The sequence below is a fragment of the Aythya marila genome, assembly GCF_965140915.1.
Source record: "Aythya marila genome assembly, chromosome: 17".
NCBI lineage: Eukaryota > Metazoa > Chordata > Aves > Anseriformes > Anatidae > Aythya > Aythya marila.
The window spans coordinates 2,788,265-2,802,456 of NC_139058.1; the positions used below are offsets into that span (position 1 = coordinate 2,788,265).

At 45.5% G+C, this 14,192-nt stretch overlaps 1 protein-coding gene across 2 annotated transcripts; it reads right to left on the bottom strand.

Moving 5' to 3' along the window:
* Positions 1–2,617: 2,617 nt before the first annotated feature.
* Positions 2,618–13,797, bottom strand: LOC309884893 (calcium release-activated calcium channel protein 1). Of its 2 annotated transcripts, none has more exons than XM_082774338.1 (2): positions 13,502–13,797; positions 2,618–3,231 (listed from the first exon to the last, which is right to left on the bottom strand). In XM_082774338.1, exons 1-2 carry the CDS (start codon positions 13,613–13,615, stop codon positions 2,665–2,667), a joined length of 681 nt encoding a protein of 226 aa, XP_082630464.1. In that variant the 5' UTR covers positions 13,616–13,797; the 3' UTR covers positions 2,618–2,664. The 2 variants fall into 2 exon arrangements, with proteins under 2 accessions (XP_082630464.1, XP_082630465.1); XM_082774339.1 differs by lacking the exon at positions 13,502–13,797 and adding an exon at positions 10,923–11,034.
* Positions 13,798–14,192: the final 395 nt, after the last annotated feature.

Sequence of the window (14,192 nt, forward strand, 5' to 3'; positions counted from 1 at the left end):
ATACAACAATTGATGTTTAAAATGCTTCAGGTAAACACATAATACCATTAGTATAAATGAAACCAAAACTTTATGTGCACTCTTTAACATTTAGAGCCACGCGGTTGGGTCTGGTTACTGCCTCTGGCACACAGTTATGAGAGAGTGCCCAAGGTATGACTTTCATGATCATTTCCAGAGCTGGAAAATGAGAGAAACACACTTGATATCAGAAATTGAAATGCTGAAAATAGTTAGAAAAGCTGCTGTTGTAACAGCTCCATTAGCTCAAAACTTACATGATGAGAAAAATCAAGAAGTTTTTAATTTTGCATTTCCTAAATAAACACTTCCCTGTCACTTTTAAAAAGAGCTGCAAGATAAAAAGAAACTCAGCAACTTATCAAGGACAGCAAATAATTTTACAAAATAAGCTTGGAAAACATTTTCTGGACTTACATTCAAAATAATGTTAGAACTTTAAAATACATAACTTACAGACAGAAGTGTATTGTCTCAGCCTGACAGCACCCTTTTGACCATTTGTTCTAGTATGAATATTGAGTCAGATCTGCTTCCTTTACTGAGTCTTCCTTCCCAATATGGGACTGCTATTTCATGGAAGGATGGGCCAATACATTTTGTGCCTATTGCGAAGATTTCATGTTTTGGAATGCTGTTGCATTTAATGCCTTTACTATTTAATCTTCTCAGTGCTCCATGAATGAATACCTGAGGAACTCTAGTCACAATTCTCACCATCAGATTTACACCAGTAATAGAATATTTATACCTGAAACACAAAATATTGGCAGAGCTACAAAAATCCTGCCTGGCTCCTGTATGCCAGGAGGACTCGTGAAACTGGCAAGTGGAAAGTTGTTTTCTGCATGTGGACAGAGAGTAACCCAGCAAGAAAGCTGCTGAAAAAACGCCAAGTCCTTTTTTAATGGTTAGTTTTCAGAACACAAAACACACCAAGGGTAGCCTTGTCAACACTTCACACTGCAGCAATGCTGACACGAGGGATCAGTCCCCATCGCTTCAGTGGGCTGCTTCCCTGGTAAACACAACACTCTGCCACCCACCCTGTCGACACATCCCATGGTTTGTAAGTACATCGGGATAACCTGAGATGGAGGTTGGATATAAGAGACCACATCCAGCCCAGGCTCAGTCAGGTACAGCTCCCTGTAACCCATCTGGGTTTAAAAAAAAAAAAAGAAAAACACCACAGGTTTATATTCCACAGTGTTAGCTACAGTATGGGGTCAAGTTTTGTTCCAATAGATTTGAAACCTGTTTGTCTTAAAAAAAGGCTTTTACTCAGTGCTTTTACCCATTAAAGCCCAAAGCTTCTCCATACAAGAACTGCATTCCAGAAAATCCACTTCCAGACATAGCTGGAATTACTGAAGCAGCACAACACAGCTGCTGCATCTTTCTTGGACACACCTCTTACCTAAGAAGCAAAAGCTTCCATTTGGCCTCGTAAGGAAGAAAACAGAAAAATGACACTGCAGCCTATCACAGATGCACGTCTGAAAGTAAGCAGCAATGTTAATTACAAATAATCTACTTTCATAAATAAATTGACATAGAGAGAATTAGTCTTCCAGATCCTTTGGAAGCAAAAAAAAAAAATTAAAATGTATGAAGTTGTTAAATACAACACTTCAGCAAGCAGAAGACTTTTTCTAAACAAGGAAGACCAAGGCATAGCTAATTACTTGGGAATCCAATGCAGAGAAAGCACCTTTTGCTGCTTGTGTCTGAGGATTTATTAAAAATATATATTTTAATATAAAAGTATAAAATAATTACTACTTTGGCTTGGAAAAAACAGCAGTGGTTCTGATTTTCAAGCAAAATTTATCCAGTGATCATTTCCATCTAGTTCCTCCTTTTTTTAAAAAAAGATTCCTAAATGGAAAACAGGCAATTCTATCTCTTCAGATAATACGATACGTGCCAGCTCACGAGAACTTTAGAACAGTTATTGCTTTTCTTCCAAAGAAGAGTATAGTAGTCTCATTCCTACTCATGTGGCCATACCACATCACAGTAGGACTAGTCATGGGTGTTTAGCAAGTTATAAAATGCGTAACTACCATAAGAAAAGGTGCTGGAGAAATCAGTGAAGTATTAATTACTTGGCAGCAAAACATACTGGGGAAGGTGGTGGGAAAGCTTTCACTTCTACCATCTGTCAGGCTTTCCAGAGGGAACAGCGCTAGCACTGAAACTGAGTGCTAATTGCTGCATATCCCAAGTAATTTGTATCATGCCATGCAACATGGATTGGACAAGCAGTATCTTCTACTAAATGCCAACATCAAATAAAGAGGAAAAAAGATTCTCTATCCATCCCTAACAAATACCCAGATTTACAGCGTCGCTCAGCACGTATTTCTAAAGCCACCATTCAGCACTAACAAGAAGCAAACCAGAGTGCTCAGAAGAGGAGGGATGCGCGTGCGGTGCAAGCGCACCCCGCCATCCATTCCTTCAGGTGTCAGCGATCCAACAGATTATGACAAGAACATTTTTTTCTCCATGAAGTTCAAACGACATTTATAAGCCTTCTCTTTAAAGGAAAATCAACAGTTTGACCAGTTCATGCATGGGGGAGGCAACATAAAAGGCAGAAGCAAGATAGTGGGTTTATTTTCTTTAAGTACAGGTTTATGCAAAATGGGTAACAGCTGGGGAGATGGCATCACCTCTGTGATCCAGCTGATCCTGGAGCCGTGCAAATTCAGCAAGTTCATTCAGTTCCTGAAATTGCCTGTCTGTTTTATGGCTGACCAGTGACCTGTAGAAGTGGACGGCAAACACAATGAAGATCAGTCCAAAGGGAACCATAATAGACGTTGATGCAATGGCTGCTGCCTGTCCTGATGTGATGGTGGAGCTGCTGTTCTGGGACGGACCACTAGGGTTCTTCTTTAAGGGAAGGAACTTCACCCAACACAGTAACACCACCTCTGCAAGAAAGAGCAAAGTCCCAATGACAGTAGAAAACGCCCAGGCAAGCTCAATGTGCCGGTGCATACGCTCGTGAGGAGATTCCTTTACTGAGTTGAGATTATGCACATTGCTAACGGCCTCTATGTTTGGAAGAATGCAGGTACTTATCATGAGTGCAAAAAGGTGAACTGCGACAAGGACAGTAGTACAGGCACTGAAGGCTATCAAGAGACCTCGTGGGTAGTCATGGTCTGCATCTAGTTGAACTTCCACCATAGCCACCTGAAAGGAAAGGAAAATTATTATTACCTGTTACATATTTTTTGGCTATTGATCATTCTAATTTCAAATTATTTTCTTTGGAGAAATAATTAAGCATGTCATACTAATTCTGTTTATTCTTCAACAATAAAAATACTTAACTGGTGCCCAAACATTTCCGGAACATCATCTGATCCAAACAAAATCATAGACTACATTTGAACTTCTCATGTCAATCTTACATCTGAGCTATCACACAAAGGCCGCCTTTCTCATATTTGCTACTCAGTTGAAAAGCAAACCATCAGTACGCGCTGAACTACTAACAGCGCAACTACCTTGCTACCTCCAGCTCATCCCAACAAAACAGATGGATTTTAGGAGTCGAGGTATGTTGGTCACAAAGATTTCTTCTTTCCTGTATTATATCGTAGTGGCAGCTTTTGATCTTTTACTACAGATTATAAATTTTGCTGGATATTAGGAAATGTTTTGTGCCCCACGCATACATAGAATGAATACCGTATTAAGTCTTTTGAAGTAGGTATCAGTAACACAAAGGCCTGGGAAGGCTGCAGGCTGCCCTTCACAAGCCTGGTGGTCCTTTCATGTTGTCTATTTGTGTTCTGAAGAGCAGGAGCCTTTCACTAGGAAGATCACCTTTCCATGGGGCTCTTGGTGATATGCCTTCACTCAAAATAAGTATTTAAGCAGACTCCAGAAAAGCAGTTCACAATGTGAAAGGCTCCACAACATCTGTAGTGGCCAACTAAGCCTGTTTGAGGAATAAGCATGGAGAAGACCGGAGGACAGAGCAGACGTTGCTAGCAACTCCTTGAACTACTTGGGAAAGATTCAAGAAGGAATTACAACTCAGCACGCTAAGATCCCAGATTGAGAGAGCACAGCAGTTTCTGTTGTCTGAACTAATAGATATTTGGTGTTTATATCAGAAATCATCCAGTTCATGGGACAAAGCAATATTAGACATCTCAGAGAGCACAAAACTCTGGAAATTGTGTCTAACCACACCTCTGGGTGAGCACTCTACACCTCATGAAGATGCTCCAAGGCCAGTCCTCTACTATCCGATGCAGCCGTGCCCTTTTATAAACCCGATCTCCAAGCATGCCTGTGCTTTAGGAGGAGAAATTCCCATTAAATAACAGCACCAGGAAATTTATAAACACAGCTGAAATATTTTTGATAAAAGAAATTACATAGCATGCTTTTAACAGTTTTTAAAACCATCAGGTGATTTTAAGCATATGCAACTGATGAGTGATGCTACCACCAGGAACCTTCTTGAAAAGCCCTCCTTTCCTGATAAATTTGCCTTTGAGACAAAGCATTTCCGAACAGGGGATAGTGCAGCAGTGTCTCCAAGTTTAGTGATCTTTCTCAAAGGATCTCATTAAATACACAAAATATGTTCAAAATGCAGAGGAAAAAAATTAATGTTAGCCTTAAACCTGAACATGTGTACCCCATATGAGGAAGATGCAGAGTTCTGCCCTTCAGCACAGCTCAGACTGACCCACACCTTGGCTGCCCGATCTCGATCCTTCATGGAAGCAAGTCGGATCGCTTGTCCAGCAATCACTGCCTGGGTCAAGAAGTGGTCAGCTCCTGCTAGCTTGGGAACTGAGCTGTTCCAGCAACACCTCTGAGGAATGGGGAAGATGGCACAGGTGTGTGTGACTGAGGGAGAAGCAGTGGTACCAGGGCCTCAGACTTTCAGCAGCACTAAGCTCTAGCTCTTCTGTAACGCACCAGTTTGCTCTCAAAAGACCATGAAACCAGTTAGGCATTGTATTGCCTAACAGAAATGAGCTCACAAATCCCACCGAGTCAGGTTTAGCCCACTGCTAAATGACACCAGTGGCTCAGACGGTGTTCAGCGTACAGCACACGTTTCCAACACCTCCACAATCATCAAAAGCTCACTCAGAAGACTTCCTGAAGTGTAGGTAATATGGATGCAGAAAGATATAGAGCCAAACTATACCAAGTCTGGGATCTCATCTCTATGCACGCACAGAATCAGCATTCTCGACACTGCAACTCCCTATTGCTAACGTACCAAATATTAAGCCAACCAGGGCCTTTGCTCAGACATGTTTCAGCAGGCATTCAAGGACTTTTGCCAATATTTTAATTCCTTTACTGAAAGCTTTTATCATCGTAAGCCTAACCAATCAGCTAGTGAACAGCATCCAAGTGTTACAAGAAACTCAACAAGAGATGGTATTAATACATATACAATTCTTGTTCAAGGATCTTACGACAGCATTTCTCAGCTGTGGAAAACTTCACATTTGAGAGGGTAAACAAAGCCGTCGGGTCTCGCTTCTGCGGAGATCGCTCCTTAGCACCAATGCACTCACGGGAAACTGGGCTTCCTGCGTGCTGTGTTTTTCACAGAACTGCAAGCCTTCACCACTGAGGATTCATTTTCATACTTAACAGAATTTATTTCATGCAAATTTTCTGGTGCATAGCTTGAATTTGAAAGCTAGGCTGCCAGATCTATTTTAGACTCAACAACATCCCATTATTGCAGGACATTTTAATCCTCCATCCTAGCACTTATTAGGATAACAACCAAATAAGACACTAAAGAATTGCATAAAAATAACGACTTTTTCTTTCAAGAACTGATGATTTTTAAGTATTTAATTCACCAAATACTGAAGACATTTTACATTTCTATTAATCAATGTCTCCATGTAATAACGATATCAAGCATCTGATTTTGAAGTTTAGTCACACTCTTAATTCCAACGTAACAGCTGCTCCTGAGCTCTTTCCATTTCAGTGTCAGCTAAAATTACATTTAATCCAAAAGCACCCATTTCTGATTTGGCTTTATTATACACATACTCAAAACAACATCTTACAAGAAACCAGCTGAATTTAAGCATTTAAGCAGCATTCAGCCACTCATGGTTCTGCGCCTATATAAGCACAGAGAAAATCACAGGGAGAGCTGGTCTACAAAAAGGAGAGGTCCAGACCACGAACGTGAGTTGCCTGAAGTTCAAGGTACATGGCAAAGCTTCAGTGTATGGCTGACAAAGGCATCAAGACCAATCTGCTCTGCACGGGATGTCTGTTGTGTTGGTAGGCCCACAAATCACCTCTCAGAAGTGCTTTCAGAAATCTGTCAAGACCGTAGCTGTTACTTAAGGCTTGGCACAAGTAAACTCAGGAGCAGGAAGGGTGTAACTTCCTTCAGCTCAACCCATACCGTGCAATTAGCTACTCCAATTGCAAGCGTTCCCTCTCTATAAAAATAATTACAGAGGCCATCACTTGAAAGGTAACCCAGGCACAAGTCTTCTAACGTGTGCAATAAGCTGACAGCCAAGTAGTCACCACCACACACTGCCAATAAACCCCAGTTTGGGACACTAAGAAGTCAAGCTGTGAGTACAGAAGAGGCAGGGCAGTCAGCCATCCTGCCTCGAAGTCTCACATGCACCCGAGCACAGCCAAAACCTGCCAGAGAAAGGCTCCGTACCAAGGGAGGGCAAGCTCCTGATTCCTGGAAGGAAAAAAAAATTCTCCACGAGGGCACAGCAAAGCCTCCTTGTGCTCGCACCTGGCAGACTAACTCCTGCTTGACCTCTGAGTGAAAAATCAGTTTGTGCTTTCTGTCTCCTCAAGCTGTCAACGAAGCTAATTTGGGAACCCTTTCACTATAAACTAGCAGAAAAAAACTGCCAGTGCTTTTCAATTGCAAGCCTCTGTTCCCAAGAGCAGCAAACTGCCTGAGCCAGGCTCAAGGCACCTAAACCAAGAAGCTCCATTTCTCATTATGAGGCCCTGCGTCTGTTTTCAAACAGTGATGCAAAGCAAGAGAAGTTCCTGTCTCCTTTGCTCACGCTGCGATTTCAGTGCACAGATCAGAACAGCTCTTGTAAGGTTACACTTGCCATACCAGGGCCCCTGTGAGCACTTCTGCTATGATCCAAGCCCATGCAGTGCACGGTCGGATGCGTACATGCTGTGCTCCACGCAGGACATTCCTCCTCCATGACTTCCGTTACGTTTTGCTGCCATTACCTTGCCTTGCTGCATAACCATGGACTAACGCAGGCGGGAAGACGCCTCAGGAGGTCATCTGGTCTAATCCCTGGCTCAGAGAAGAGCTAACTTTAACGTCAGATCATCCTACAGATATAATTGACAGATTTACCGCAGCCCTCGATGAAGCTGTAAATCTGAAACAAGGAGTTTCCTGACAGAACTAAGGGATTCTCGTGATCACAGGATTCAAGACTGGAGTTCTCCTAGAACTAAAGGAAGCAGGGCATTCAGGTGCTGTGACTCAGATTCTATAAACTATCAACTTCTCTGCTTTGCAAGAAGAGAGCTGTGATAATAAAACCATTAATAAAACTATTTTCACCAGCAATAATGCAATTTTTATTTTTTTTTTTTTAATAAAGAACCAAACACAGCTGCAAACAAAGCTTATATGGCCACAGAAATGCAGGATGAGAAACTGTTCTGGCTTGCCACTTGTTCATTTTTACTGCAGTAGTGGGACCTCAATAAACAGCTCGCTTCACATTTCAGCAGTATTCCCCAATTTTATAGGCTACAGACAGTGTGTTGGTTTCAATTTCAGAATAAAGCAAGTTTCTATTCCCTTTTTACGTTCGCCTTCTCCAAAGCAACAAGTATTCAGAGGAAATAAAATGTGAGACACCAATCAGAATGAAAACAAAAGGGAAGACAAACTAAGAGCCACCCATGTAGCAGGTCATAATGACACGTGAGATTCGACAGTGGAAAAAAGGTATGTGCTCAGTGCTCTTTGCTTTTATGTGCAACAGCAGCAAACAGCTTCTGAGAGCTCTCTGGCAACCACAGGCTCACAGCCTTTTCAGCATCAGTAGCCACTGCTGTATAGAAAAGGAAATAAAATGCCTTATCTTATACGAGTAAATCTGTATTATCTAGGACCTATTTATAGATGACTTCCTCTACTCCCCTTCCCCACAAAGGTGGCCCTGAGCTCTGGCAGGCAGGAACATAACATGGGCAGGGAGCCTGCGCTGTAACTGCTGCACTGTGTGAGCTGCTACGGTCTGCCTCTAGCAGCAGCAAGTACTGCCATAAACATACAGCTGCGAGTCAAGGCCAAGTGCAGCACGCCCATGCCACGGAGAGAGCTTCAAACCAGGCAGAGCCACAGCAATTTCAAATTCCTTGCTGCTGACTGAAGCTCTGATGACCACCCATGGCCATTTCTCCACTGAACGCCCAATTTTAGCTAAATGCATTCTGGAAGTCGGGGCTGCGGTCAATGCCCACTGACAGCCAGGTGATGGGACTGCTGTAGATTCGTCTCCTGTACCCTACACAATGCTATCTGACCTGACTAAAGCTCCAATTGCAAGTGGTCTTCTGTCCTTTTTATCTGAGATTCAGAGAGCAAGAAACCAGTATTATTAAAAGCTACTGGATTTAAACATAGACAACCTTATAATGACACATTTAATGGCATACTCCTGAGATGCTGGCTCTTGATACTGTCATATGCCTACTGCTCACGGAGCTAGCTGTCTCGCAGATCGTCACAAGCAAAACCCTTCTGGGAAGGACTCTGGCTTCAAACTTCAGTCTTACTAAGGGCACTTACTGAGTCCGAGTCTAGGATTACCTGTACAACCTCACAGGATTGCTCTTACCTTCTCTTCCCTGGCCACAGCTACCGTTCCTAGATAAGGAACTGATTCAGAGGATGACAATTTTTATACAGCCTGGTATGTTAAGAATGGTTTTTAAGAAAGCTTCCTGGTTGCATATTGTAAGGGTTCATCCACACAAGGAGATGCAAACCTGACCTGGAGAAGCACACCAGAGCTACGGCACCTCCACCTCACCATGCCAGAACATACCCCAGTAAAATTACACACAGCAATCACTAAAATATTTTAATCAACACCTACCTGCAGAAATATTTTCTTTCATTCACTTGCTGCAGCTCTGACTAGCTTGGCTGCATCTAGCTGTCCAAACACTTCCATGCACTGGTGACTCCGTAACACACACGGCTCTGAGCGGGAAGCCCCCCTACAGGAGAGGTCTCTCCAAGCCTCGGGCTCAGATCACTAGGTTATTTCAATAACAAATCCCACCCTCTAGCCCACAGCTTGTCTATGTGTGGGACCGCAGGGAGGAGATGGGATCAGGATGGGATCGCAGGGAACTCACACTCCTTCGGCTTTCCCCACTCCGGAGTGGTCGGTCTCTGTTCCTGACAGCGCTGCTCGTTCCCAGAGGCAGAGGCGCAAAGCCAGGCTCTCCACCGAGTCTCTGCACCATTCATTACAAGCTATAAACAACTCATACAAAGACTGTCTCTGGCCTGTACAGAGTCACAGGAAATTTAAAAAGAAGAGCCAAAATAACAACATTATTACTGCTTTTTTTACACAGAAGAGAAAGTGAGCTTCCTTTATGCACTGTCTAGAATCATGACTGTGGCTTGTTATGCTGCAGAATGGCAAAGCCTCAACAATCACTAACTCACCACTGGAACAGAAGTGCATGATTTAATTTTATTTTGTTGGTAAACATGAAAATGCAGTACCCACGTAAGAGGAATAAACACATCTTAAGGCGGCAGCATCTCCACACAGCATAACTTACGATAAATTTAGTTTATAAGTACAAGGTCAGATTAGACAGCACAGCAGGGAGAAGAAACAGCGGCTTAATGTCACCTTGACATCCTCCAAATCAGAGCAGCCACCCGCAGCTGCTGTTAGAGCCCTGAGCACTCCTCGCTGCTGCCTTCCTCATCTATAACCTGAGACAGGGATGCTCAAAGGAGCAACACAATGTGGCTTTCATGACTGTAAGCGAACAGAAGAAACCTTTCACACAGACAAGATTCTTCCAGGCAAGCCATAACCTCCAGGTACAACAGCAACGTAAAAGGCAAGTGGTGGCAGAAGCCATGAGACCAGGTCTGTAAGGCTTTACTGGAGGGTACAAAACACAGCTGTTACACATTATTCTACCAGAATCCTGGTTAACTACAGCTACAATTCCTGAAGAGAGATCACTGCAGAGTAATTCAGAACAGCAGAGTAACCCTCACTAGACAAGGACTTTGCTATCGGCTCAATGCTGGCAGCAGCAGGGTCTGGATCCTACCTTAAATATTTCCATAATAATTGATACTGAAATAACATGTATCAGTGCAGTCGATCTTCTACAAAAGATGACTGAAGCTCTTTGCAGAAGATTGTACTGGCTACATTTCAAAGGCACGAGCTGACAGCTCTTTGACGATATCCAGTATTTGAAGCTTATATATTACTATTTACGACACTCTGCCCAGCTTGAATCATGAGAGGCATTTACAAGTTAAGTGTGCTGTCTCGTAAGTAACATCCTCCAAATTCTAAACATAACTAAATCAACTACCATGGCTGTATAACGTAGATCCCTAATTTAGCTCTATGAAAATACCCAAGCCTGTCAATTTTTTTTTTATTATTTTTTTTTAGGGGTAGGGAGTGATGATTGATTTTTCCAGTTTGATGGCTATTGGGATTTAACAGCTTCCCTCATCTTTGCAACTCCAGCATCATGGAGTTATCAAACTACTGCAATGCAACTGTGGTGACAAAATGATGCTAACACATCTGCTTAATTATTCCAACAAAAATAACCTGCCAGCAACCCACCTGCACTGGAGATTTTGATACTGCCACTACAGGTGTGGATGAGACAGCATTAGCAGCACTGGGTATGTTCTGCAAAGTATTCCTGGTGGTGATGGTCAGCCCTGAGATAAGACTGGGTTAAGACAAAGATGCGGAAAAGAAAGTCAGACATCAAGATCTAGAAGATGAAACACAAGTGAGAAATACTCAATGCCTGTAGCTACATACAGAGGAAACACTTCATTCCTTCCCTTCACGGACTACGTAAGCACCCCAGTTTCTTTCCTTACCCCTAAAGGTTTGGGGGCTGATATTACTCAGTGGCCCCATACATTGGAAAAACGTACTAGATGCAGCATTGTAAATTTCATAGATCTCTGTTTAGGCATATGGCACTGGATGATAGAATACAGGAAAAGCTGCCCGAAGTAAATGCTGAGTTTTACTCCTGGGAGCGTGGCTCTAACATCAGTTTGCAGCCACCAGACGCTGCACCCCTCTCCCTGAGGTTAACACTAAGTATAAAATACAGATTTGCAGGCTCTAAAACAAAACCGATCACAGAGCAAGCTTTTAATAAATTTCCTCTGTGGAAGCACGACCTGACATTTCATGCTCTACACGTCACTGCCCTGTGCAATCTCTTGACTTTGGCATGCATCATTTAACTGGGGTAAGCTTAACTAATCTTGAGGGAATGAGCTCTGAAAAGGGCTGCTGTTACATACGAGATTAGTCCAACAATAAAGGACCAGTTTAGCGGGGACACACTTAGCTCATACTAGAGGACGCAAAGGCTGTTTAATACAAGAACAAGGATCAATGGAGCAGGCGTGGAGACGTGCACATTCCTCTCCTGACAATTCCCACCGATCTGCTGGGCGGTCCTGAATGTGTCTTTTAGGCTCTTTCTTCCCTGCCTTGATAAGGAAAAGGGAGGAACAATGACACTTAATTGCTGTACTAAGTTTTAGATCCAAGACTAGATTGTACTTGAGCAGCCTATTGTTCAGTTATCAGGTGCTGAGGAATCTGCTGAAGCTGGTAAACAATGCACAGGCGTGGCGGCAGGGAGAAGGCCCTGCTTTTCAATGCAGAAATCGCTGAGAACAACTTCAGCAGATAAGCAAAGTTATTAAAAAGAAATCTAAAAATATTTGACAGTCAAGTCAGCTCTTCTGGAAACTGATGAGGAAGTCCCAGCCAGACAACAATCTCTTAGCTGCCAAACCAAGGAGGCTACAAGTTTGTTTTTCTTTAACAAGGTCACACTGGACATCAAAGCTGAACTTTTGAGGGGGTAACTTGAAAAAAATTAGAATGGGATGAGTATTCACAGGCAACACTCCTTCCAACTACAGCTTTTTGCTAATCAGAACAAAGTGGCTTTTTCCTGAACTACCCTGAGCAAGTCAAAAGCAGATGCTTCCAGCTGCAGGACTCCGAGCTCCCAGATCTGCTGCAGAGAGGAAAGCAGCAGAAGCCTCACCTCATACATCCACAGGACACTAAGAGCCCACAGAACAGGTATTTAGAGAAAAGCACAGTGCAAACTACAGCTTTCCCCTTCTGTTCTCTCTCACTCTCAGTGAGAAATCCTGACTCGAGCAGCCAGCCTGGCAAACCGCTCTGACACAGGAGGAGCGCACAATGAGGGAAACCCAGCAGCAGCAGCAGCGTGTGAGCTGCGTGTCACCCTAGGAGACCCGAGCCCAACATGCCGCTGCACCAACACAGCTGCCTGTCAGTCAAACGAGCCCCAGGCACCGCCACCCCGAGGAGCTGCGGCTGTTTTTAGCCATCCAAGAAGGGCAGTGACATTTATTTGACCGTCAGAAGGCGGCTGCGGAGCGGCTGTTGTGTTTTGAAACAGCATCCTCCAGCTAGAGCAGTGGTCTGGCAGGGGTACATCGCACGGCAGGCAGCGCCTTGCTGAAAGAGGGGCAAAAATAAATCATCCTAGAACCAATGCACGAATATGAAGTATTTTCACAGACGCACAGGTGGCAGCTTGGTAGGTCAGGGGACCGGACACGCGATGGAGTCCATAAACGACCGTATTTATGATCATATCCAGCTTTCACTTGAGGCAGTTAGTTACCAGGCTGTGATCCTGTAGCAGACCCCAAGCACACCAAGACCAAGGAGGCATTCCCAAAACACGCCCAAAACCCCAGGGCACCGAGCAGCCCCCGAGTTCCTCCACACTCTCTGAAACAGCGGCGCTGCAAAAGCCCCGTGAGGAGCGAAAGAAGTTGGAGGGACACCGCCTGCTGTAAGACCCAGCACAAAGAAGGGGGAAAATAAAACTAAAAAGGATCCCGAAGCAGAGCCACGGGGAGCGCTGAGCACCTCAAAACCCGGCGGGGCCGCGGCCGGGCGCTCCCGGGGCCTCCCCCTGCCCTCAGGCGCCTCCTCAGCGCCGAGCCCCGGGGGCAGGAGGCCGGGGAAGGGCCGGGGAAGGAGCGCTGTCGCCTCAGGGCTTCGTTCTGGGTCAGAAAAAGGGGAAACGGCGGCCACACTTCGCCTCCCCCCCCCCCCCAACTCTCCCGCCCGAGCCCCGGCGGCCCCTCAGCGCCCCTCTCCCGCCGGGCGCTCACCATGGCGAAGCCGGAGAGCAGCGCGGAGGTGCGGCTGGAGGCTTTCAGCTTGGCGCGGCTCAGGTAGAGCTTCCGCCAGGACAGCGCCTGCATCGAGTGCTCGTTCAGGCTCATGGGGCTCCGGGCGGCGAGGGAGCGGGGCGGAGGAACGGCTCGGCAGGCACCCGGCGGCTGCAGCGGCTCCTTCCTACAGCACGGTGAGGGCACCGGCTACGCTAACGCCCCATGGCGCCCGCCGGCTGCTGCTGCTGCCGGGGCCGCGCCTGCCGCCACGCCGAGCCTGAGCCTGCGCCCGCCGAGCGCCGCCCCGCAGCCGCCTCATTGGGGCCCGGCCCCGGGGCCCTGCTCCTCCTCCTCCTCCGCCACCGCCCCGCTCCCGCTTCCCGGCGGCCCGAGGGCGGCTCTGAGGCGGCCCCGCTGAGGTGAGGAGCGCGCCCGCCACGGCCGCCCTCACGGCGGGCCCCTGAGGCGAAGTCGCGCTGAGGAGGTTGCTGTTTAATTCGGTAAAAAAGAAAGAAAAGCTTAATTCTAGGGGAACTGTGGTTTGTGAGGAAGTTTCTTGCAGCCCCCTCCGCTCGTTCCTGGTGAATCCACACAAAACAGAAAAAGGGACGGGGTAGCTGCCGCCCCCCCTCAGAACGCAGCCCCCCAGCCCTCCCTCACGCACCAGCCTCCCTTCCCAAAAAGCTTG